This window comes from Zeugodacus cucurbitae, chromosome 4 (assembly GCF_028554725.1).
Source record: "Zeugodacus cucurbitae isolate PBARC_wt_2022May chromosome 4, idZeuCucr1.2, whole genome shotgun sequence".
In the NCBI taxonomy this organism is placed as follows: Eukaryota; Metazoa; Arthropoda; class Insecta; order Diptera; family Tephritidae; genus Zeugodacus; species Zeugodacus cucurbitae.
This window is the reverse complement of record NC_071669.1, coordinates 38780811-38804151: the sequence shown is the minus strand read 5'-3', so window position 1 is coordinate 38804151 and position 23341 is coordinate 38780811. Positions and strand designations below refer to the sequence as shown.

The 23341-nt window shown below is 36.1% G+C and overlaps 1 protein-coding gene and 1 long non-coding RNA gene across 3 annotated transcripts; both read left to right on the top strand.

Annotated features, from left to right (window-relative positions):
- The first annotated feature begins 9736 nt into the window (after positions 1-9736).
- LOC128921643 (uncharacterized) lies at positions 9737-10741 on the top strand. The gene has a single exon (XM_054229791.1). The coding sequence runs from the start codon at positions 9737-9739 to the stop codon at positions 10739-10741; it is 1005 nt and encodes a 334-aa protein (XP_054085766.1).
- An 8542-nt stretch (positions 10742-19283) lies between these two features.
- LOC128921463 (uncharacterized) lies at positions 19284-22698 on the top strand. 2 transcript variants are annotated; one of them, XR_008470906.1, is made up of 4 exons: positions 19284-19389; positions 19448-19543; positions 19609-20264; positions 22620-22698. It is a non-coding gene; the product is annotated as an uncharacterized LOC128921463 (long non-coding RNA). The 2 variants fall into 2 exon arrangements; XR_008470905.1 differs by lacking the exon at positions 22620-22698 and having other exon boundaries at positions 19609-21999.
- Positions 22699-23341: the final 643 nt, after the last annotated feature.

The window sequence follows — 23341 nt, the reverse complement described above, 5'->3', positions numbered from 1 at the left end:
CTAGCAAAACTACATGCAAGTAGATGTTTGGTGTTGAGCAGCTTTTTAAAGTTAAGGGAAGAATTATGCTATAAACATCCAGAATTTCATTTATGTAACCCATGTTACTTCTCTTTAACATCTGCATATTTGGACTGGCGTATAATTAGCACCCACATTATATTTAACTCGCCCAAATCTTACATCATATTTTATGTTACTTAGTCTTCTCCGTCTTTTTGAAGACCTATCATAAAATTTATACAAGCTCATGTACCTAATGTGGTGTTGAAATTTGACATATGTAGTTCAGAGGACGTTATTATAGCTTAAAAGTTAAACCGCATTTTACAGGAAAGGAAAAAATTAAGGACTTCCGATGACTTCTGTCTGTGCATACCAACAACGATCTTATCGGGGAATTCTTTATGGCACATACCAAATATAATTCAATTTGGAACACACATATTCCATTATGAATCTCTCTTCACACTCGTATACACAAACGTAAATAAATGCAGAAGTATATGTATGTCAAAACGGTAATTCCTTCATTCATTCACATATAACGACTTCCGTTTTCATAAATTTTTCACAATTTTATTACACATAAAAATCCGAAAGAATTCTCTGTAGCACGGTGAAAAAGATGTTAAGAATTAAGAATTTATAAATTAGTATAGAAAAAAGCTAGCTTAGTAAATGCAGAAGCTGCAGCCAAAATAAATTCTATTATCAGCAATATTATATATTTTTCATAACCGTCAAGTATATTATGAACATATTTATATTGATTCTTCAATAATTGTTTTGATAAAACAAGCCACATGCAATATAGCTTCAAATATAATCATGGTCTATCCGATCCAAATCATTAAATTCTGTGAAAAAATATAAATTTAAAAAATTTTCACAGAGAAGTAAACGCATATTTAATAAAAATAACTTGAAACTCGCCTCCACTTGTTCTCATTATTTGGTACATACACTCGCCTTCCCTTAAGATTCATCAAAATAGGATTTTACTATTGTACCACATCTGGGATCGCCAGTGCTGACGTTTTAGCGAACACATTTGGCTTAAGTTTGTGAGTATTTATTTTTATTGTCGTTGTACTTTTTGTTTATTTGTGTAATACGATTGTGTGTATAGCCGTTTGAACTTAAGGCGGGGTCCATTTTCTTTTCAATACCTTCACATGTTTTCTATCACAATGAAGCAATATAAAATAGACATTAGTCGCATGGCAAGATATACAAGTATGTACATATGTAAATGGCATAGGCTATGCATGATTTTTACCGCATTTCTCTTAGCGGGCCTTGAAAATCTTGTTAACGGTAACAGTAATGGGTTAAAGGTTATTTGTTTACTTTTTGCTGTCGGGCAGCATAGCACACAATGCGTGGGACATAAAAAGACTTCCAAATATTTAATTTAGTCCGAGTATAAATTAAATCATTTATAAATCCACAAAGCTGTGCCAGATAATGTAATTGTGTTTGCTTTAGAATGCAATGACTCCCCACTCTACTGGCAGATGACATGTAACATGTTAAGTGAAGAGTATTGGGTAATTTTAAAAATGTGTTATCCACTTGACCCGTTAACTATTTTCAATTTATTTATTTTCAAAATTAAGGTTTCAGGACTGAAGAACAACATTTGCTTAAACGTTAAAGGATGTCTGTTCAAATATCATTGAACATGCATTCTTTTAAGACTTAGCAAAGCCGAGGTGCTATTAAACATAAATATGTATACTTAAATAAACTCATAACCATATATGCACTAATATGCAAATATTAAACACATATAATTAGTTCTTAAGATGTATTCAAAAATTGTATTTAAGTGATGACAAAATGAAAATAAAACTAGAATGAGTTAAATTCTCACTCAATGCAAGTCTCTCATTTCCCCCAGCAGCGGTAAGGTTTGTTAGAAACTGCATTGTTTTATACATTTGGTCCTTCGAGCCGGAAATTTTATACAGTGTCTATAATTAGTGAAATGAATTTCCCAATTTTGCCCGTACTTTCTACCAAATCTCGTGAGCAATTACAGCGAATTATTTCATTATTATTTTCAATATCAAAGATTCAATAGAGGCTAAAGGCCGTTTATCATATCTAAGTGTTTATTCAGCCTTAGGATATCAGTCAAATCTACATTGATGCTTTTCAACAGTTACAATACAAGGTTTATAATTTGATAACAGGAATACAGGATACAAGAGGTACTTTCGAAGATAACTATATATTTCATATCTTTCATACACAAAGCTTATATTGTAAAGCAAATAAAATTAATGGTCTGCACTTAATGGCGCTAAACGCAAGAACTTAATACTTCATAGCGAATACTATGAGGACGAGAACATCTCTATGTACTCATAAAAATGTTCAGCATTTAATTACTTAAGCATTTTATAATGATATTAAAAATTAATTGTTTAAAATAAATCCCTCATTTCGAAAAAGAGGTTATTGGGCTTGTTGCCTCGTCCCTCATAGATTATCGGAATGGCGCTCTTTATTGATAAAATATTAGTTATTAAAATAAACTAGTTAAAAAAAAATTGTCTTTTGTGAACACAAGCAGTGCTTTTTGAAAAACTTTTGATTCTAAGAGTTCCAATCAGGATTTTCATTTGGTTTATAAATTTTGAAATACATTGGTAACTTTGTTTTAAATATGTATATAATATATATTAAACGATTATATGTTGTTTTACTGAGTTCTATTCAAAAACTGAAACTTAATTACATTACTTTACCTACTCAACACCTATAGCTTATTGTTGTTCTGCCAACTAAACTGCAACTGAACTTAATGCGATAAAGTTAAGTATACGCCGTGTTATTATCCAGCAAATGTCTCAAGCCAACGTGAAAGGCCTCTAGCATCATAGTCACAGCGACAGGCTGGTAACTAAATTTATTCGCGTGGCGTACGAAGAAATATGCTGTTAATTCGCTAAAAGTCGGGGATTATACATATATCATAACTAATATTGTGCTCGCTGTCAAGGTGCATACCTACAAATAAGAATATATTGTAATGGAGGCAAAAGCATATTAAAATATTAGGACTAAGTGAAAGCCATATGTCATTTGTATTTTTTAAGTCAATGTCTGCTTTAAAAATTATATTATTTCCCCTGGTTTTAATGAATTATTTGAAGGTGTGGGAGTTTATGCATACACAAGTGTTATACACCTACGTAATTTTGTTCATAAGACTTTAAATTTAATATTGAGAAATGACAGAAGTAGGACACTTCAGTTATAATATATAAATAAAATAATATAAGGGAATGGTTCAACTACTCCTATTTTTGACAATACATATCTGTTAATTTTACAGATAATTGTAGTAAAACTTTAAAATAAAATAAAATGTATTAAATATGAAATTCGTATAGTTTTAATGTATTATATTCATTTTGGTTTTAAATCTTGGCTGAAGGTAAATGTTTTCATGTATTGTGAACACTGACTAAAACATTCAAGCACATAATAATATCCTCAACTAACTGCCTTTCACGAGCGTTCATTCCCATAAATTGCCATTTTCGAAATGCTGGCAGTTCAGTTGACACGTTTCTTCAACTTGTACAAAATATCTGTGGCACACAAACACCGTTTTAGCGGCGAGCGCATTGGTATTGTGGGAGTTCATATATGTGTATATAGATATACTGTTGTATGCCTTGACACAGTAACTGAAAGTGTGCGAAAGTGAGCACTTCAGAATTTGAACAATTTCTTCAACATGAAACATTCTTAAGATTGTGCAAATTCGCAAGAGAAAAATTGATGTTTATACACTTCTAACCTGTGTTCCCACATATGAGCATTATATTTATTTGTTTGAATAAATAAATATGGTAGCACAGTGACTGATTTTCTGAATTCCAACTGATATGACTATCATGTATACATGAATTGGCAGCTGCCCACTATATTATAGCGCAAACATTCTCTATTCAAAATTCCCCGTTTGTAGTTTCAAGGTTATATTACTCTAATACTTTCTTAACAAAAAGTCACAATTAATTTGCTCAGTCCATCAAATAATCCACCATTGTCCATATAAATGATTTCAACAAGCAGAATCGTATGCAGACGAGTAAGCTCACTTTTAGTACTTAAAAGCAACTCAAACGCAATGAACGAAAAAATACAAGGTTGACCGAAGAACTACTAAGTCAAATCCTTGAGATGTTAAATAAGCAAGAAAAATTCAATATAGATCTCACTAGATACCCTCGAAAAAAAATAAAACAAAATCTGAGGTATGACATGGAACGCAAATGGACTATTAAAGCACTAAGAAGAACTTCAACTCATTTTACGAGAAGAGAAAATAGATGTATGTCGAATATCCGGTACTAATTTTACAAGACACAGCTACAATAAATTTAAATTAAAAACCTCGATTTTTATCACACCAGATTTATGTGCCAGAGGAGGCACTGCTATTTGTTAAAATTGTTAAAAACAGCATTAAGCATTATGAGGATAGAAAAATCAATATTCAAACCGTGACTATAACATTAAAAGCAACCCCTGCCAATTATTGTACGCCGAGGTACAAAATTCTCGTTGAAGAAAATAAAGAATTTTTCAATATGCACCCACACAAATTTATTATGGGAGACGACTTCAATATGAAGCATGTTTACTGGGGATCGCGCCTAATGACAACTAAATGGCCAGATTTATTGCAGGCAGCGCCAGAAACGGGGTGTGAGTTCGTATCGACTGGAACACTAACATACTGGCCAACCGATACCAACAAAATACTGAATAATAACCAGAATAATATCTCAAAGTTTCATTGAATTTGAAGGTGGGTTAAATTTAACCTTTGATCACTCCCCATTATATTTAACACTAAGTGAAACCGTCATTAGAAGAGATCTTAGTGTGAAGCTATACAACAAAAATACGGACTCATTCAAACTAATCATTCATACCAAATAAACTGTCCACAAATCACAAAATTGAACAACTAGCTAGAAGTTGAAAAAATTACTAAAGTAAAAAACAGTCAGCTTGGAATAATACTCCGGAGATAAAGCGAAAAATTATAGGATAAAATTACCCTATAGAAATAAAAATCCTCCTAACCAAGAAAAGACGGTTTCGACGGAAACGGCAACAAACACGCTTACCACCCGACAAAACTAACCTTAATAAGGCAACAGGTGAATTAAATCGATAAATCGCTCATGTTGAGAATGAGTCAATACATAAATATTTATCTCAACTATCCGCTAACAAAAAAATTATTACTCACTCTGGAAAATATCTTAGAAGTCCAACAAGTTACGTTGCACCATTAAAAACTACACCAAATACATTGACTAGAAGGGATTGTGATAATGCATTTGCAAAATACATAGGTGAAACCTTTCGTTCAAATGAGAGTAGTGAAATCGCATTCCTCAGTAGCATTCAACAAGATCATGCAACAAGCTCAACAATCACCATATGTTAACTTAAAAGTGAATTTAAAAGATTCAAGTTAAAAAAGCAGCTGGATTCGATCAAATTACAACTGAAGTGTCAAAACAGTTACCTTATAAAAGTTTAATGAAGCCAACCTATCTCTTCAATACATCCAACCCGTCTGATACATTTCCCAAGCCCCTGAAAAATTTCCGAAGTTGTTGTTGTTCCTAAGCCAGGAAAGAATCCTCATATAGTGTCGCTACATAGACGAAACTCACTACTATATAATCGATGAAAAGCAGTTCATCCCATCGCATCAGTTCGGCTTCAGAAACAAGCATTTAATAACATACTCTCGATGCTAGACTACGCTGGAGAGAGCATATCAAAATAAAAAGGATTGAACTTAATCTCAAGTTATCAAAAATGAAGTGGCTAATTGAACAATGGTCAAACCTGTCCATACACAACAAAGTTCTTCTCTATAAACAAATAATCAAACCGGTATGGTCATATGGTGCGCAACTGGGGGGAAGTGCCAATGATAATAGTATTCATATTATACAACGTTTTCAAAACAAGGTGCTAAGAGAAGAATTAATTATAATTAATAATTTATATGTAATTTGTTTGTAGGATACTCAAATCTAACTTCTAGTTAGTTTTAAAACCAGTTGTAGTGATATCCAGACATTGTTATAATTTTACAAATGTTTGTAATAAAAAAAATAAAAATAACACTGGTCGACAAAAAGTAACTTTTTCACTGCATCAAAGATCAGACAATGATATTCTTATGGGATTTTCATCGCTGAACACGAATATGACCTCCAAAAGTGCCCATCACGTCGAGGTTTTGAGCAAAATGGACTCAAAGTCTCAAAAAACCCTGTTTTTGGCCTTTTTTGATCACGTGTAGAGAATTATGCTGACGTGCTAGAAGTCTGTAATTAGGCTTAAATTGAAGCTTAAACTGTCAACTATAAGAATCAAATCGAAAAAGTTCTGAATCAGTCAAAAATTTTCATATAGGGGATAATATAAATTCTGAATTTTCAATATTCTTTGTTCTATGTTTTTCACTATTACAAATAAGATTTTGTGGTATTGCACAACAATGTGTTCAAAGTTTCCGACAATACGGCAAGTTGCGTGTGAATCTTTTGTAGTAATTTTTTTCCGAGTAATATTCGATATTAATTAATGTAAATATTTTAAAGTAACTCTCTAAAATAAAATTATATAATTGATATGTTAAATTTACTTGACGACCGACAAGTGGACGATGTCGGCTAATCCGACCACAAAAATCTGTCACTTATTACGTTCGCGTCTTTTAGTATTAGTCGAGAATATTGACAGATATTGTAAATATACCCATTAATAGTGGTATATCCTAGCGATATGGAACTGTCTGTCGTAGATAGTGACTAATTCTAACAGCAAGGAATTCAGATACATATCGAGGAAGACGGTATGCTCCTATTTTGTGCAGAGAGTAATTAGTCAGTGGTGTTTGGAGTATAAATTGAAATGTTAGTTCTTACACTAAGGCTTTAAGCCTGGGGAAAGTGTTTATATTTCACTGCAATTACTAATTAATAATATTATATTTTCATTTGATTATACTTACTTATTAACCAATATCCACACACAGTTCTCTTTGTAACGTTTGAAACAACGATGTTTCGTCTAGAGGTTTTAACCAAGTACAAATCGTTTTGCTGTCTGTTCTTAAGCCAGCATTTCATTGACTTGTACAAGTACAAACATATGACTATCAACGTACAAACATTTGTAAGTGTAGACACTAACTAGTACATTCTATACTAGGTAAGAAAAAATTAAGGAAAAATCTGTAATAAAGTAGAATAAAATAATGGCAATACGGAAGAGAGAAGAAGGAAAACGATGCCGTACATATGTATAAATTAAATTACATAATGCATAAATACAATTAGAAGCAATTTCCTTATGGCTCACATAAAGTAGACTAGCTAAAACACACACAATAGGAGGATACTTGTAATATACATATGTACAAAGGAACTTATGTGGAATATAGACAAAAATATTATTTTGATCTTTATCTAATATACCGTTATATCTACACTCATATTTAATGAGACATGCCAACAAATTACTTTCATAAGAAGAGCCCATAAAAATGGAATTTACAAAATTCTTGAAGACTGTTTAACTAAATTGTGTCAACAAAATGGCAAAATACTTTGTATTATGAGTAAGAAAGCATTCGCTTTTCGAAGGCAGTGTCCTAATTAGAAATATTTGCTTTCGAATTTCATTGTGGAATAATCACTTTTTTCAGCTCCTGAAACCTCACACATCTTTTCTCGTGTGTTCAAAAAAATATCTGTAATTTTCGTTTTTTTTTTTGTTAATATTTATTCATTTTAATCTCCAACTATCCCGGGAAAATTTAAATTTTACAATTCCCGTAATTTTTTGAACACCCCACGTACACTGTAAACTTATGCATTTATAAATGAATTATGACGATGAAGCAGAGCAGAAAATGCACAAAAACATAATTCTTCCTATATACATATAATGCATACCAATGCTAAATCAGTTATCTATATACATATAATACATATGTATATATACACTTATGTATATGCTGTTTTCACTAACGATTCACATAATCATTTAACTTTGAAAGCTGACACATTAGAATGTGCAAACACCTGCAAACTTCGAATTTATGTGTCTCTTTGCGCTGATTGTGCAATTCCTTGCTGACACTTAAAGCGGCACAATCATTAAATATTTATGGCATAAAAGGTGGCAAATTATCATGACCTTTTTATCGCCTAAAATATTGGAATGGTTACATAGGACCATAAAAATTCTTTATCATTACTCGCTGCTTTACGAAAAAAACATTTTTGAGCTCTAACACTTTTTATTTGTTCTCCAAAAGATAGCCCTGATTCAGGTCAAATACGTCGTTAATTAGCTGGTAATATCAACGAATATTACAGCGTTATGTATTAGGCCAGCTAAACGTGATACGTGAAGGTTAAACTAAATACTTGTCAATTCAATCATAACTAAAATCGTTTTGTTCGCTTGATCTACGTTTAAAGTTACTTTTAATTGAGGAAAAATAATGTACTAAACTTTGTAAATTCCCCAGACACTCATTAATTCAACGACTTTAACGACGTCCTACTGACAGAGATTGAAGAAGCGGAAACAACATATACATTCCCTCAATCAGTGGAACCCACTAGCATCATCGGCCACAGCATTCTGTATTAGTGTACAAACAAATAATATTTGCGCAATCACGCACAACTGGCCCATGAAGTTCTGTCAAAGTCCACCTTGGCTGCGATGATGAACCATGGATATGCTGACAAATTAAATTATAACAGTATTCAAATAAAAGTATGTCATCCAATACTAAATCAGTTATCTGTTACATGAGGATGTTGGGATGTAGAGCGGGTCGCCTCCTAGTGGTGCATCCTGGGTAACGCTAAATGACCTGCGGCCTCCACGGCCTTTTTGAAGCTCCTCACGGACTACGACCCTGGACCGACACGGACTACGATTTTCGAAATTTCTCTTTTGGATTTGGTTGTTACCTGGGCTGGTGGTCTTGGTATTCCGCCACCTGAGTATGTAGGGGTGACACTCTACAGAAATGGCTGGTGGGTCAATGCCAAGGCTGCCTCCGTCCCGTTAAAACCCTGGCAGGCCTCCGAGGACGTTCCGCTCCCGTCATCATTTAGTTGATGTGGTAGGTGTAGGTTGAGAAGACTCCCTCTTTACGCTGGTCGGCTCTGAACGCATTGCCCCATAAGGACGTGCGTCAACCCTCGCCTTGGCCTCTTAACTGAGATAACCTTGGGACCATTTTAAAGGCGACTACCTTTCCGGGAGATGGATAGCGGCTCTGAGTGGGGACCCAATTAAAATATGAACAGTCCACAAAACATAAAACAGGAGGTGGGAGATGGAAAGTCGAAGTCGACTTTCAAAACGGACAGTGTCCCGGGAGGTTCACTGCCGGCGGCGACGGAACCGTCTACCGCGAAAGGCGGTGAAAAAACAAAACCTTCGCAGGTGAGAATACCCCCCGTAAAGGGCAACAAGTTAGGCGCTGTCGGCGGAAGCCTGCCGAAAACAGCGGTTAGTATGGTGCGAGGCGAAGTCGCCAGCACCAGTAAAGGAGCCCCTGCTAAGCTCAAAGGAGTCGCGGGGCCCGGAGCAAACGCTAGGAAACAGGTGTAAGGGGTCCAAAAAGTTGAAATCGGACCGCCGCATGGCAGCCAAGATCTTGGAACGCTACGGTGGCGAGCATGCTGAGCAGAAACCTGGGCAGCATGCTAGCACACTCGAGTGGGCTAAGAAGGTGCTTAGCGACGGTGGCGATGGTAAACCGGTGGGATTGGGTGAAACTCAATCGCAGGTTAAGCGACAAAGGTCGTTCGAGGGGGAATCCTCTCTTGGCAAGAAACCTCGAGTTGGAGAGGCCCCGAAGTTTAGCGAAATCGCCAAACTTGCGGGGTCTATTGAGCTTGGGGTATGCGATCGGAACAGGGAAGATGGAGCCATCTCCCACGATGAGTGGAAGCGGGTCGCGGCGGCCATTTCCGCGGTTTTCATGAGGGTGATCAGAGGAAACCCTGGTCCCCCTCCAAGCTGCGAGAACGCAGGATGGCACTACGGCATCCACAAGCTTGTCAGGTGTGCTGATGAAAGATCAGCATCCTTGTACAAGGAAGCGGTGTCCCTGGTGGGAGAGGTCTGGAAGGGGGCTAAGCTCGAGGCGGTGGCCAAGGAAGAACTTCCACTACGCCCTCGTGCTCGGGTGTGGCTCCCCGCCGAACCCTTCACTTCAGGAGAAATCGAAGAAATCTTGCGTTATTGCAATCCTTCTCTTCCCGTTCAAGATTGGAAGGTCATTCGGCTAGAGAAAACTCAGGAGCCATATCGGCAAGCGCTGATACTTCTGAACAAGGAGTCCGTGGGTCCTCTCAGCGATGTAAAGGGGGTCATCAGCTATGGTTTCGAGAAGGTGGTCCTTCGGGTCCTCCCTACCGATGCCAAAGCCGATGTCCCACTACCTCCAGGAGCGGGAGAGGAGGGAATTGATGCCCAAACGGGCATGGATGTTGACTCATCCCACTCGGACACGGCGAGTATTGGAGATGGATCCGTCTTCAATCTCGGCAAACTGTTCAAGGAGGACCGAGCCGAGTGTATGGAAAGTGCGGAACTCGCACTGTTGGAGAAGAGTTTGGAGGATGAAGATCCTGCAAATTAATCTCCAACACGCAAAGGTGGCATCCGCCAACTTATTGCTTCGTTTAAGATTGGACGAGGCCGACGTCGTCCTGATCCAGGAGCCGTGGCTAAGCAGCAACGGTGTATCGGGTTTAAGGACGAAGAGACACAAGGTAATGACAGCTAGCTGCGCAGGTAAAATCAGAGCTTGCATGCTTGTCCGTAATGAACTTAACGTTTTCCTTTTACTCAATTACAGTAGCGGAGACGTTGTGACCACCAGATTGGAGGGTGATGCCGGAGAACTCTGGCTAATCTCGGCCTATACCTCCCGTTATACTGAGAAAGGCTCTCTGGGAGGCCAGGCGGAGGAAAGTCAACGCCATCATTGGCTCGGAAGCCAACGCAAGACATACTGTCTGGGGACGCTCGGACATAAACGTTAGAGGTGAGTCGCTCTTTGATTTTATAAGTAGCGTTGATTTATTTATATGCAATAGGGGGAACTCCCCTATGTTCGTGACTGCGGGTAGGGAGGAAGTCCTCGACCTTACCCTAGTATCTAGAGACGCCGTACCTTTGATCTCGGAATGGAAGGTTCTCAATGATCACTCCTTTTCGGACCATAGGTATATCAGTTTCAATCTGGACAGAGCCTGTCCAGTACGCAAACCTTTTAGGAAACTTAGGAATGCAAATTGGGTTCTATATTGTAGGAAGCTTCGTTCAGCTCTTCCCGCAGCGCCCCCACGAGACTCAGTTCTCTCGGCCAATGCGATTGATGAGTGTGTCGAAGTTTTCAGCTCTGGGTGCAGGATGGCCCTTGAAAGTTCCTGTCCTCTGAGATCTCAGAAAGGCAAAAGGAAACCTCTTTGGTGGACGCCGGAACTTTCGGAGCTCAGATCTTCTAGTCGAAGGTTCTTCAATAAAGCCCGTAGAAGTGGTCTAGGTAACGATTGGGCTTTGTATAAGGTGGGACTTGCCATTTTTAAGTCTGAAATGAAGAAGGGCAAACGGTCTTCTTGGAGAGCCTACTGCGAAAGCGTGGAAGGCTGCCAGGGTCCTCGAGATTTAGGCGTATTCTGTCCAAGAGCCCAATATCCGTGGGTTACTTGAGAGATGGTGCTGGGGAGTGGACCTCGAGCAGTGAGGAGTCACTAAAGCTACTTTTGGATGCTCATTTCCCAAAAAACCAATCTGTGGAAAGAGCTTCCCTCGGAGAGCTTCAAGGGGGCGAAAGCGCCTTCGTAAACCTTCTGGATGATCGCCACCTAACCTGGTCGTTGAATTCTTTCAAACCTTTCAAGTCCCCCGGACTAGACGGCATTATACCTGCGCAGCTACAGCGAGCTGCCAAGGTATCATGCAGCTGGCTGGCACCGATCTACGCGAGCTGCGTCAGACTGGGTTATATTCCGGAGGCTTGGAGACAGGTTAAGGTGTCTTTCATCCCAAAAGCTGGTAAAAGCTCTCATGTTACTGCAAAAGATTTCAGGCCTATTAGCCTCTCCTCGTTCCTCTTGAAGACGCTAGAGAGGCTCATGGATCTGTACATCAGGGACAAAATTCCTAGAAATAAGCTTATTAAAGCTCAACACGCCTACGGTAAGGGCAGGTCGGTGGACACCGCCTTGCACTCTGTAGTGTCGTGGATAGAGGAAGCCCTCTTAAATAATGATTACGCGGTAGGTACCTTCCTCGAAATCGAGGGGGCCTTTAACAATGTAAGACCGGAAGCGGTCATTGCTGCATTAAACGATTTTGGGGTAGAAGCGAACCTTAAGCACCTCATTTACGGTCTGCTCAGCGACAGAACTGTCTTTGCGGAGTGGGGAAGCGTATTTGCGCTCCGGACTGTAAATAGGGGTACCCCGCAAGGTGGCCTTCTCTCCCCTTTGCTCTGGATCCTGGTGGTGAACGACCTACTGGAGGAACTTGAAAATCAAGGCTGTCGAGTGACGGTCTATGCTGATGATGTAGCCCTTTTGGTCAAAGGAAAATTCCTAAACACCGTATATGAAATGACCCAAGGTTACCTAGAAATGGTAACCCAATGGGCGCATAGAAGTGGCTTAGCCATAAACCCGAGTAAAACGGAACACGTCTTATTCACAGGAAGATACAAAATTCCAAGTGTTACTCTCCCCTCATTGGGAGGCTCCAGTCTGCAACCTGCGGATAAGGTGAAATACCTGGGGCTTATTCTTGATAGGAAGCTCTCATGGAAGCCAAACATTGAGGAGAGGGTAAGAAAGGCTTCAGTAGCTCTTTACTGCTGTAGAGGGGCTTTTGGAAAAAGGTGGGGTCTCTCACCGAAAGTGGTTTTATGGTTGTATGAGACCATTATTAAACCTATAATGTTCTATGGCGTTGTCGTCTGGTGGAGGGCAATCGAGAAAGTCACACTAGCTAAGCAGCTGGAGCGTGTCCAAAGAACGGCTCTCATTGGAATCAGCGGAGCGCTAAGAACAACACCAACAATGGCTCTAAATGCCATTTTACACGTCGCACCTGTTGATATCGCCGGTAGGTGCACTGCGGCAAAGGTCGCTGTCAGACTCAGAGACGCTGGGTACATGATCGGTCCCAAGCAGGGGCATTCTGAGATTCTCCGTCGGTTCGATTGCATCCCTGACTACTTGGACCACTGCACTGCGGAACCGTCCCCTAGAGGTTTCTTCTCTGCACATGTACCTACGAGGGATATGTGGGTAGGTAGAAGTCAATGGAGGAAAAGTGCAGTCAGCTTTTTCACGGATGGATCGAAGCTTAGGGGAAAGGTGGGAGGGGGAGTTTTCTGCAGAAAGCTTTCTATCAATACCAGCTTTAGGCTACCTGACCACTGTAGTGTCTTCCAAGAATAGGTCGCTGCGATCAAAGTAGCAGTGGACGCACTGCTTCGTATGGTGAGATCTTTCTGTCTTTGCAGAGATCTGCCTACAAACCTAACCTAACCTAACCTACATGAGGACGTGGAGGTTTGTTAGATGAACGAATTATTGCATTCGTTGTGTCTGGTTCACCCATATATAGCAGATGCACAGAAGTTATATACATATATATTTAACTTTTTATTATTTTAATTACATATTTAAAACTTAAGGAAACAGTGATGAAATCTTCCATAATATTTCCGGAAAGGTAATTGAAGACAGATCTTATAAATGCAAGTAAATATATTCATATATAATGAAAAACTTCCTGGTATCACTTGCTTTCTACCGCCCATTCGTTCATTCATAAACTCTTATGTGGATACTAGGATACTTATACGACAACATATGTACATATTTTGTTGACGTGTGGCATTTTGACGCTTTGGTGGATGCCTGAATATTTAAACACACATCGTCTAATGTCAATTTGCTAGAACGGTACTTTTGTGTTTACTGTAGACACCTTAATGGGAATTATGTGTGAAGTGGAACTAACATAATTTATCTCACCCTCCCAGGCTCTAGCAACGAATATTTCCACTTGTGTATATGAACCATTTATGTCCAATGTGTTATATCCATATATGAGCATTATGTTGTACACTTGTCTGCTCTCAACGGTGCACGAATCTTGGCTGCATAGAAGGTGATAATGAAAATCATATATTCTCATACGTAAGTCACGTAACGTTTTGCTTAAGTGTTATTTGCGCAAGTAGGCATTAAAAACAAATATGTTTTACGCATGAATAGATTTACTTCAGTAATTTATTTCACTAATAGATGCAGACATAATCAATTGCATGCTTTTGTGTTCTGATTGTCTTTTATATGCCATTAATTAACTTGGATTGGTCAAATATCATTGTTTGTGGAGAGGTAGGAATTATATTGGAGACAAAGTTTCTTAAAGTATCTATAATTCAGTTATACAAAGTTTTAAGTAACTTTTAATCTGAATAGATAATATTAAGTATTTATGTCATAGAATATAGAAAATTAGTACTAGGACTTGTAGCAACTTTTGCCTCACCCTTACACCCCTACCATCCCTCTAGTATGCTTATATAGTTGTAAACCATAGAGATACATATAATATGTACCTTCAATACTCCTGCAACTAAAAAAGGTACTAGTTCCTACTCATAGTTCAAACACGACAAATGAAAATGTATGGTAATGTGTGCAGTAACTTAGTGTGCGTCATTTGAAAACAAACAAGTGTACCGACCACTGAAGACTAAAGTGCTATTAAAGTTAAACTTGCAAAAAGCTATGAATGTCATAAAATTGGCTATCATTATATTCGTTTTACATATAGTATTCTCTCGAATAGCTTATCTCTTGCAATATACTGCCCGAGATAAGCCCGATTGAGTATATTGAAATGCAAATAATCTTAATTAATTGATTGAACATTTTTGCATAAAAACACATAATGAGACAGGAACTGAAAATGGGTTAAGTGATATGATCCCCAATTCTATCTTATGCTGTCTTGGTATTAATAGATATCCAAATTTTATTAATTATTATTATATTGATTTGAAATTAAATTCAAAATGTACTTATCTAACCATATTCTAATCAGTGAAATTGTTGTAGCACATATCACAGTCTCAATTCTGTTATAGGCTCTTTTACTCACATATTTTCTTTTTTTCACATTTTAAATTATTATCATAAATGAAAAGAATTTCGGGAAAGCTTAATACTAATTATTGCTTGAAAGTGCATTACATAAATCCACTCACATTTATTCGTGTTTTGTTCGGCAGGCCTGCTTATGCTTTCTTAGATTGTGAGAACTGAACAAAAACATAAAAGCGTATTTGTGCAGCAAACGGAATGAAAAGCATCTGAATGCCTCTTTTCCTATGACTGACTTTGGTGCCGTAGAACAATACTGAACTTGCACATGTGTGTGTAGTCTAAAGAATTGTAAGAGTAAGTTGACTGCATTTTGGACAACAATGGACTCGTGCAGCGATTTTAATTTTTCGTTTTTTTTTGCGTTTCTATTTTATGGCTTTCGGAAGCACACAATAAATGCCTTCAACCATTCAAGTAGCTATTGGCATCATAAACTATGCTATCAAAGCGCAAACTTGAAGATGACAGATTTCTGTGAGAGTCTGTGTGGAAAGAAGAGTCAGGCAGCTTATTTCATTCATTAAGATGTCTTAAATGGTTAACTGATTGACAGTTTGTTTTAACACTGCAGTTATAGACTATATGTTTTCTCCAACTTTGCTACTAGTACTAGACGCAGTTTTTTGCCGAAATTTCGTGGGGAGGCTTTCAAAATCAAATAAAGTAACGTGCAGATTACAAAAAGTACACTGAACTGCAATAATGTAAAATTTAATATAACGCTAAATTGTAATAGCAATCCTTGCGTGCATAGATGCACAACAGATTCGAATAATACGAATTTTAAAATATACTGGTTGGAATTGCTGTATATTTTTATTATTTATTATTTTTTTTAGAAATCAAACACTTTTTTTAAATAACTATATGCTACATATCCTGCACATAAATTTGTCTTTAAATTTTAAAATGTTTATTGAGTCGTTTAAGTCCACTCTCATCTAAGTGTTCATGTATATGATAAATGGTTATCATATCTGGCCTGTGAGTACGAGCGAAGTTTCATCAATATAAGGACATAAAGGAGGAGTATGTTTAACTTTTATATATTACATTTCTCACATTTTTATAATGATATTATTAAAATATACTTTTATGTACATATATGTATATAAAAGTCGAAACGTGGCTTACCTACTGGGAACTGAAACTCAAAAGCCTTTATTTATCGCAGAAATATGTACAAAATTAATAATGTTTTTAATTAAATTTATCTTTTGACATGACAATCATTTTATTTGATATGAAATTTAATTTAATAACGTTTGCATATTATAGTGAAAGTATGTGATACTGTTAAGTAGCACCGAAAACAGCAGCTGCTGCGCAAACAATAAAACTTCAATTAACAAATTATATTTGTGTGTAAGAATGTAGTCATTGCTGTTAAGTATTGACATCGAATGTGTGAAGGTTTTCTTAATATCCACGATTTATGATTGCTCAATATAAAATTTGCTATAACACGCAAATACACCTTTATATTGACAAATTTTTAAATAATTTTCTTTCTTAAAAATCTATCGAAATAGTAATCTTTTTGTTCATAACAAAACTCCAATGAATTACTTCAGTTGAAGATAGTCAACTACCATATTGTTCTGTTGTAAGTGAATGCCCACGAGGTCTAATTGTTCGACTGTATAAAGGTTAACCATGTGACACTGCGTCGCATTTTCAACGATATCGCGTTTCTTATTGCCCATTCCTTCTTAGATCTATGACTTTACATGTTTATGCGTCTCTAGTGCCAAACAATGTCTACTTATCCTTACCACCCAGAATATGGATTTTATTGCTTTTATGGGTTTGATCTTTCCAACATTGATTGCCTTATTATTCCAAAGCGCAAACATATGTACATACATATGTGTGTACGTAAGTACGCAATTGGTAGCCCCATTGTGCTGTGATTTACGTTGCCAAACCCAATGATGTCCCACAAGGAAATGCTTTTACTGCCTACTGTGGACAGTTTGTCATCCGAATGAGTATCGCCTACGGTGATGAACGCATTTCTTGACTGTAGTACGCATTTTTAGGCATATTTATTTTGAATTAACTGAAGAAATAAGAGATTAAACGATTTCTTTCATTGCGAACTCGATAAAGTTTACGATGGAAGTCTTTGATGGTTCAGGTATATGCATCGTCGTAGTGATTACCCAAAAAACGTGACACAATCGCTGACTTTCCCACACGTGAGGATATGATAATAAAATGACAAACGAAAATCACGAAAATATTATAAGGCGTCAATGGGAAACAATAAATTTAATTGTACCCTGTTTCGCGTGGAACGATTGTGGCATGCGAAGATATACATACATATACATATTTCGTTTCGTAGTAACTTCTGTAAATTAATTAATTAAGAGTGTTAAGAAAAAGGTGTGTAACTGTTCCGATTTTCGTGTCAATGCCACCGCAGTCTAACAAAATTATTCAAGTACAACAGAATAGGACAATTACCACTTAAGTAAATACACATACGCGATGTACAACTTGTATATATGTTCGAATTTGAACGTTGTCATTGTCCTCTTTATGGTTTTTTTCGCATTCACATTCAGTTTCGTTATTTTCCAAGTAAGTATGAGAGTGATCCTAAACAAGGTACTCATTTTAGATATCGTGTGAAAAAGTCATGAGCGGCGATTGTGGTGGCGATTATTATAGATAGATTGATATTATTTTAGATTTATACAGTGTTGTTCAAAAATCCCTCCCTCATACAAAGTAAACATAAGAGAAATAATGTTCTAAAATAAGTTAAAGGAAATAACAAATAAATCAACTTTAGCGTATTACAGTAGCTATAAGATCTACGTTGATTGCTGCTTTATAAATCAATAATTAATTGATCAATAATTTAGCGAGAGACGGTAGTTAGATGTCGAGCTCTAAAAGATGTATCAAGTACACATTGATAATGTAAAATATGGAAGTGGTCCGTTCACGGTGTGATGGTTAATTACCATACTATATATTCGTAAAAGTGGGGTTTCTCATCCAAGGATGCTGAAGACAGCATGCGTGTGAAACCAAGGAAGCTAGGGTAATGGACTAGACCTACTACCTGAAGCCTGGTAGTCGGATAATGTTCATTTGGTATTGGTAAAATTTCAGTACATGAATGTTAACCTGATTTCGTTAATGGGTTAAAGTACTAAAATGCATTATTCTCACCGAATTTTGATATGAGATATTTCCAACTGTCATCTTACTAAAGTAAAATTTATTTCGTATGAAATCGTTTTGTGTTTGTTTGATTGTTCCATTTTGCTCTTTTTGCAATATCAATACCTCAGAATGCGAAGTTCCATGAAGTTATTCTTAATTTTTACTTGAATGGAAAGACGAACGGACAGGTAACACACATCCGACATTTTAATAATTGTGACAAATTTAGCAGTTATACTATAAGTTAAGTAACAAGTTTGGAAAATGCTTTGTTGTCATAGTACACACTGTGCAATAAAACACTTGTTTGGATTTGTTCATGCTGACAACTTGTAAGTAATGAAAGTAACAATGAAAAATCAATGAGTGTGTTCTTACATTTATCAGGAGAAAGAAATAAAAAGTAAAAATTGGAATTTATGGCAGATATTTTTCCAAAAAAAAAAAATAAATATTTCTCTCAAATTTGCTTGACATTTTAGTTTTTTTACAATAGTTGTAATTGAAAAAAATCCTTCGTCCAAACACAAGTAAATTGTATCTCGAATACCTGTGCAAAATTTGACAACCGACTTTGAAAACAAGGTTCCGAGAAAAACGCGTTTAAAGTTTTAAGTAACAATAGTACCTGACTGGGAGCGCACACTTTCAAAGGCTGTATCTCCGAAACCATTATTCGGATCGACTTGAAAATTTAGTATAATATTCTTGAGATATTGTAGAAATTAATAATGTCTCCCATATTAAATCCCTCTATGAGAATATCCCTAATCCCTAAAGTGAGAATAACGGTTTAGTAGTACTGAATCCAAAAGTTGTTATATTTATTGAAATCTAAGTTTTTCCTCTTTAAAACATAAAGAGATGTACAAATATGGTTTATCCGGTGGAGGAAAGTCAAATTTAATTTACACTTGTAAAACATCCGTCAAACTTCACACAACTGAGGAGGTTAATTATTCATTAATTTGCAGAAGCTTAAGCTCGTGCGGAACAATAATCAAATAAGTTCACCTGCTTATATGCGCGAACAACCTTCGTACTATACATACATACTTATTTATGTTGATGTAAGTACTTTTATTGCGGTGACTTACATTTGAGGATTTTATAAAAGATATCATATTCATTGTAGTATGTGTGTTGGCATAATGCGAATGTGTGAAAACCGTTGTTATCAGCATTCGCCAGATATATTTCATTCTCTCATTGTGGTGGCATTGCGTGACTGAATACTCAAACACAACTGTACATGACATCGACATTTGTAGCAGGTGTTTTTAGAAGAATTCAACAATTACCATTATTTTGGATTTATGAGGCCATCCGGTCTACGTTTTATGAAAAATATTCACCGTAATTTTAGACCAATTGACAAACAAATTGACTTAATTTCGGAAGAAGAAGAATTTGGGCTTCGATTACATCCAAATTACTTTAGATCATTTGAGGATACAACTCTGTGTGGCTTGTCTCACGACTAATAGTCGTAACCGCGACGAGCTACTGCTCGCGCCGAGATAATCCAGAAATGTGACCACATGCGATGTGCATTGGCCTAGAGTGTATTTGCGTTGCTGTGTAGATGGTGGAAGTGTTGTGGTTACTGCAGTCATAGATTGGTTAGCAAAACCAATTTCGACATCGATCCATATTACCACCATCGGCAACATCAAAGGTGCCCATCAACCGGCGTGTAGGCAAAGCGAGCAAATTGTTAACAGTAAACGATATAGCGAATTCGAATTCGCGTGATATTCTAATGCCACATAGCGATTCATGCGAATATTGGTATGTATTTTCACAACTTCGTAACAATAAAAGGTAATTGAAAATACTCAAAACGGAAAACAAAAATCCCAATGGCCGGCTAGTCAAAATCATTTTCGGGAATATTTCCTTTATTTTTTGTAAGTTTTACAATATCTGTATGAGCTTTAGTATTTGATGCTGAAAGCGATTAAACCGCTTCATGCGCACATGTATATGCTAGTTTTGGTTTATTTAATTTAATTTTCGTTTATTTTAATTGAAATTTGACAATATTTTGTTTTTTTGTAATTTTTTTTTATTTTATTGTATTGAAACAAAGAAATATGTATGCATAAATCGTTTCCTGTTCCTCGAATACCAAATCGGCAATGAAAGAAATGTTGTGTTTGATAATTATAAAATAAACTTAGTGTAACATTTTGTTGAATAAATTATTTGACAACAGCGTCTTATTTTCGATAACAAAAATAATTTTTAAGCACAATTATCGTTACATAAAAAGACTAGACGATCATCTGAAACTCTAGTATCATATGCGACAGCATATGTTGATACAGTTTTCAAAAAGAGAGAGGAGTTATATGGTCGGAATACGGAGTGAATCATGAACCTGCACCAAAAAGTTAGAAGTTGAATCAAATAAATCCGACCATTTGAAAAAACAGTATTTATGAGCTAAATGCTTGTATCTATTTGTATTCTATTTTAATTGCATTTCTACTCTTTTATTTTATTTCATTCAGAATTTGTAATTGTTTTAATACCACTACCTTAATTTACTGCAATAACTTCTAACTACATATGAGTGACACACGGTTTTGAACTATGGGAATTGAACTTAATTAAAATGTTTTTACTACATCCATACATTTATTGGAAAATATGCACATTTGTAAAATTTAATTAAATTGAGCGCATGTGTTGAGGGCGCAGCCAGCTGCAGAAAGGTTTTTACGCACACCTAAATTGTCAATTAAAGTAAATTCTGCGATTTATTGCAAATTAAATGTATAAATACACGAATAAGGTGAAAATTGTAGGGATGGAGTTTTGTGAATAGGGAAGCAAAATGCCATATTGGCTAAACTTTCTTTTTTTTGCCGCTGAAATTTAATTACCCTACGTGTGTGAGAAATTTTTGTTTTTTACTAAGCAATACTTGTACCATAAATTGTTCTATAATTAAAGTGTCAAACTCAAAAAGTTCGCGATTTTGTAGAATTAGTTTATTCGTTTGTTTGCAATCGTACGTAAAAGTACAGTCGTGCTAAAAACTTAACTTGTCTTCATTTGGACAGGAGTACTTCTTTGGTTTGTTAGCAAAAATTATGGCAAAATCTTGGTGTGAATAATTAAAGTGAAATTTCTTGTGATTTGGGTGAACAAACTCAGATAAATTATATTTCCTGCCCCTCTGAATATCCAAGTTTACGTACGATGAGTTTAGCAATTCCATATGTTCTTTCAAAAACTACGATATACATATGTATATCAAAAATTAAGCAATTGTGCTAATTTTTTTTTATTTTAACCAATAAAGGAGTATATTCAATGATAGAAGTGTTGCTATATTGAGAAAAGTGAGGAACAAATTTGCACATATTTCAACTATTAGCCAATTTGAAATTAGTATGTTCAACTGATCAATGAACAAGAAGAAACTAAGTTAAATAAAGTTTAAGCAGGTCAAGTACTCGTTACTGCAGCAAACATTAGCTACAGTGAGAAAAACGATAAGATAAGTGTTGTAGCTCCAAATGCTCTTATGATGTACTTATATGTATATGTAACTACAAAGTCAAGAGCGAGGAAATATCAGCATGTTTGTAAAGGTTTCTCCATTAAGTGCTTAGTATTAATTATATACGAAACAGTAACGATTGATGTAATTAAATGTGGCTGCTGTCGGCTGTCTTCGCCATTAATCTACGGTACTCGGGAGGCAATGCTTAGTTGGTTGCATGCTGCTCTTAATGGGTTGTTGTAATTGCAATTTATGTTCCAGTTACTGCGCTGTCCTTGATTAATGAAGTAGAATGGTCCCAAGTTACAGCAGATTGATATTAGTTGTTGTGCTCATGGTGAAATTGTTGTTATTGCTGCCAAACTGCTAACAAGTGCTACTAAATGCAAGCGCCAAATAGCTTCAGCAAAGTTGTGAAATAGAAACAGAGAAATTGAGTTAAGTGCAGGAATTGACCTAAGCAATAATTAAGTCTGGGAGCTTGCAAAAATGAAGTCCTTTATTTAAAATACTCTAACGCTTGAGTGGTTCACATGCATTACACTGACATAGCTATAATGTTACAGCATTTTTTGGGTTCTTATATTTATATTACTAATTATTTAATATCAAATATTTTTTGTTTGTAGATTTGACGGTGCGTATGAGTAACTTAATTCATCGGATGTTTTTTTTGCTAGCTCCAAAAGAATGCAATAAACAGCATGTTTAAATTCAATAACACGTAGTATTAACGTTTAAACTAGTGATAAATCGCATAAATTAGAAAATTATGTTCCAAGTCATAAAGAAAGTTCTTTTAAATTTTTCACAGTAAACTTTTATTGTTGAACTGTCGTTTGGAGCTGCTGTTACCGAATTTCGAACAAAGGTAATATTCATGTATGGAGTATACAAAGGGTGTAAGAGTCTAGAAAATAGTATTCTCTGCAATGTGCATAAACCTTCCCCATTTCATGGCATATCACACTAAAGGTAGCTACTGAAAATAATTTGATTTTCTCTTAATTGGCATTGAGATCCATAAATTACCGCCAATGGAGTAAATCCCTTACTAATTTATGGCGTACTCGATGGAAAAGTAAATGCTCAACGGAAAAGTATGTATGTAAGTATATGTTGAAACTTGCATCCATCCAGGAAATATCAACACGTGCTAACAATTGTTGAAACCAATTGGCTGTATATCATTTGTATATTTTAGTCATCTATACTATCAAACTATCGCAACATAATGCACAGAGTATACTAATTTTCTAATTCCAGTCAGAAGTTTTTGTTTAAGATAATCTGATTCCTTCAGATATTACAATATATAAGTTGGACCGCATCTGTAATAATTGTTGCGGAC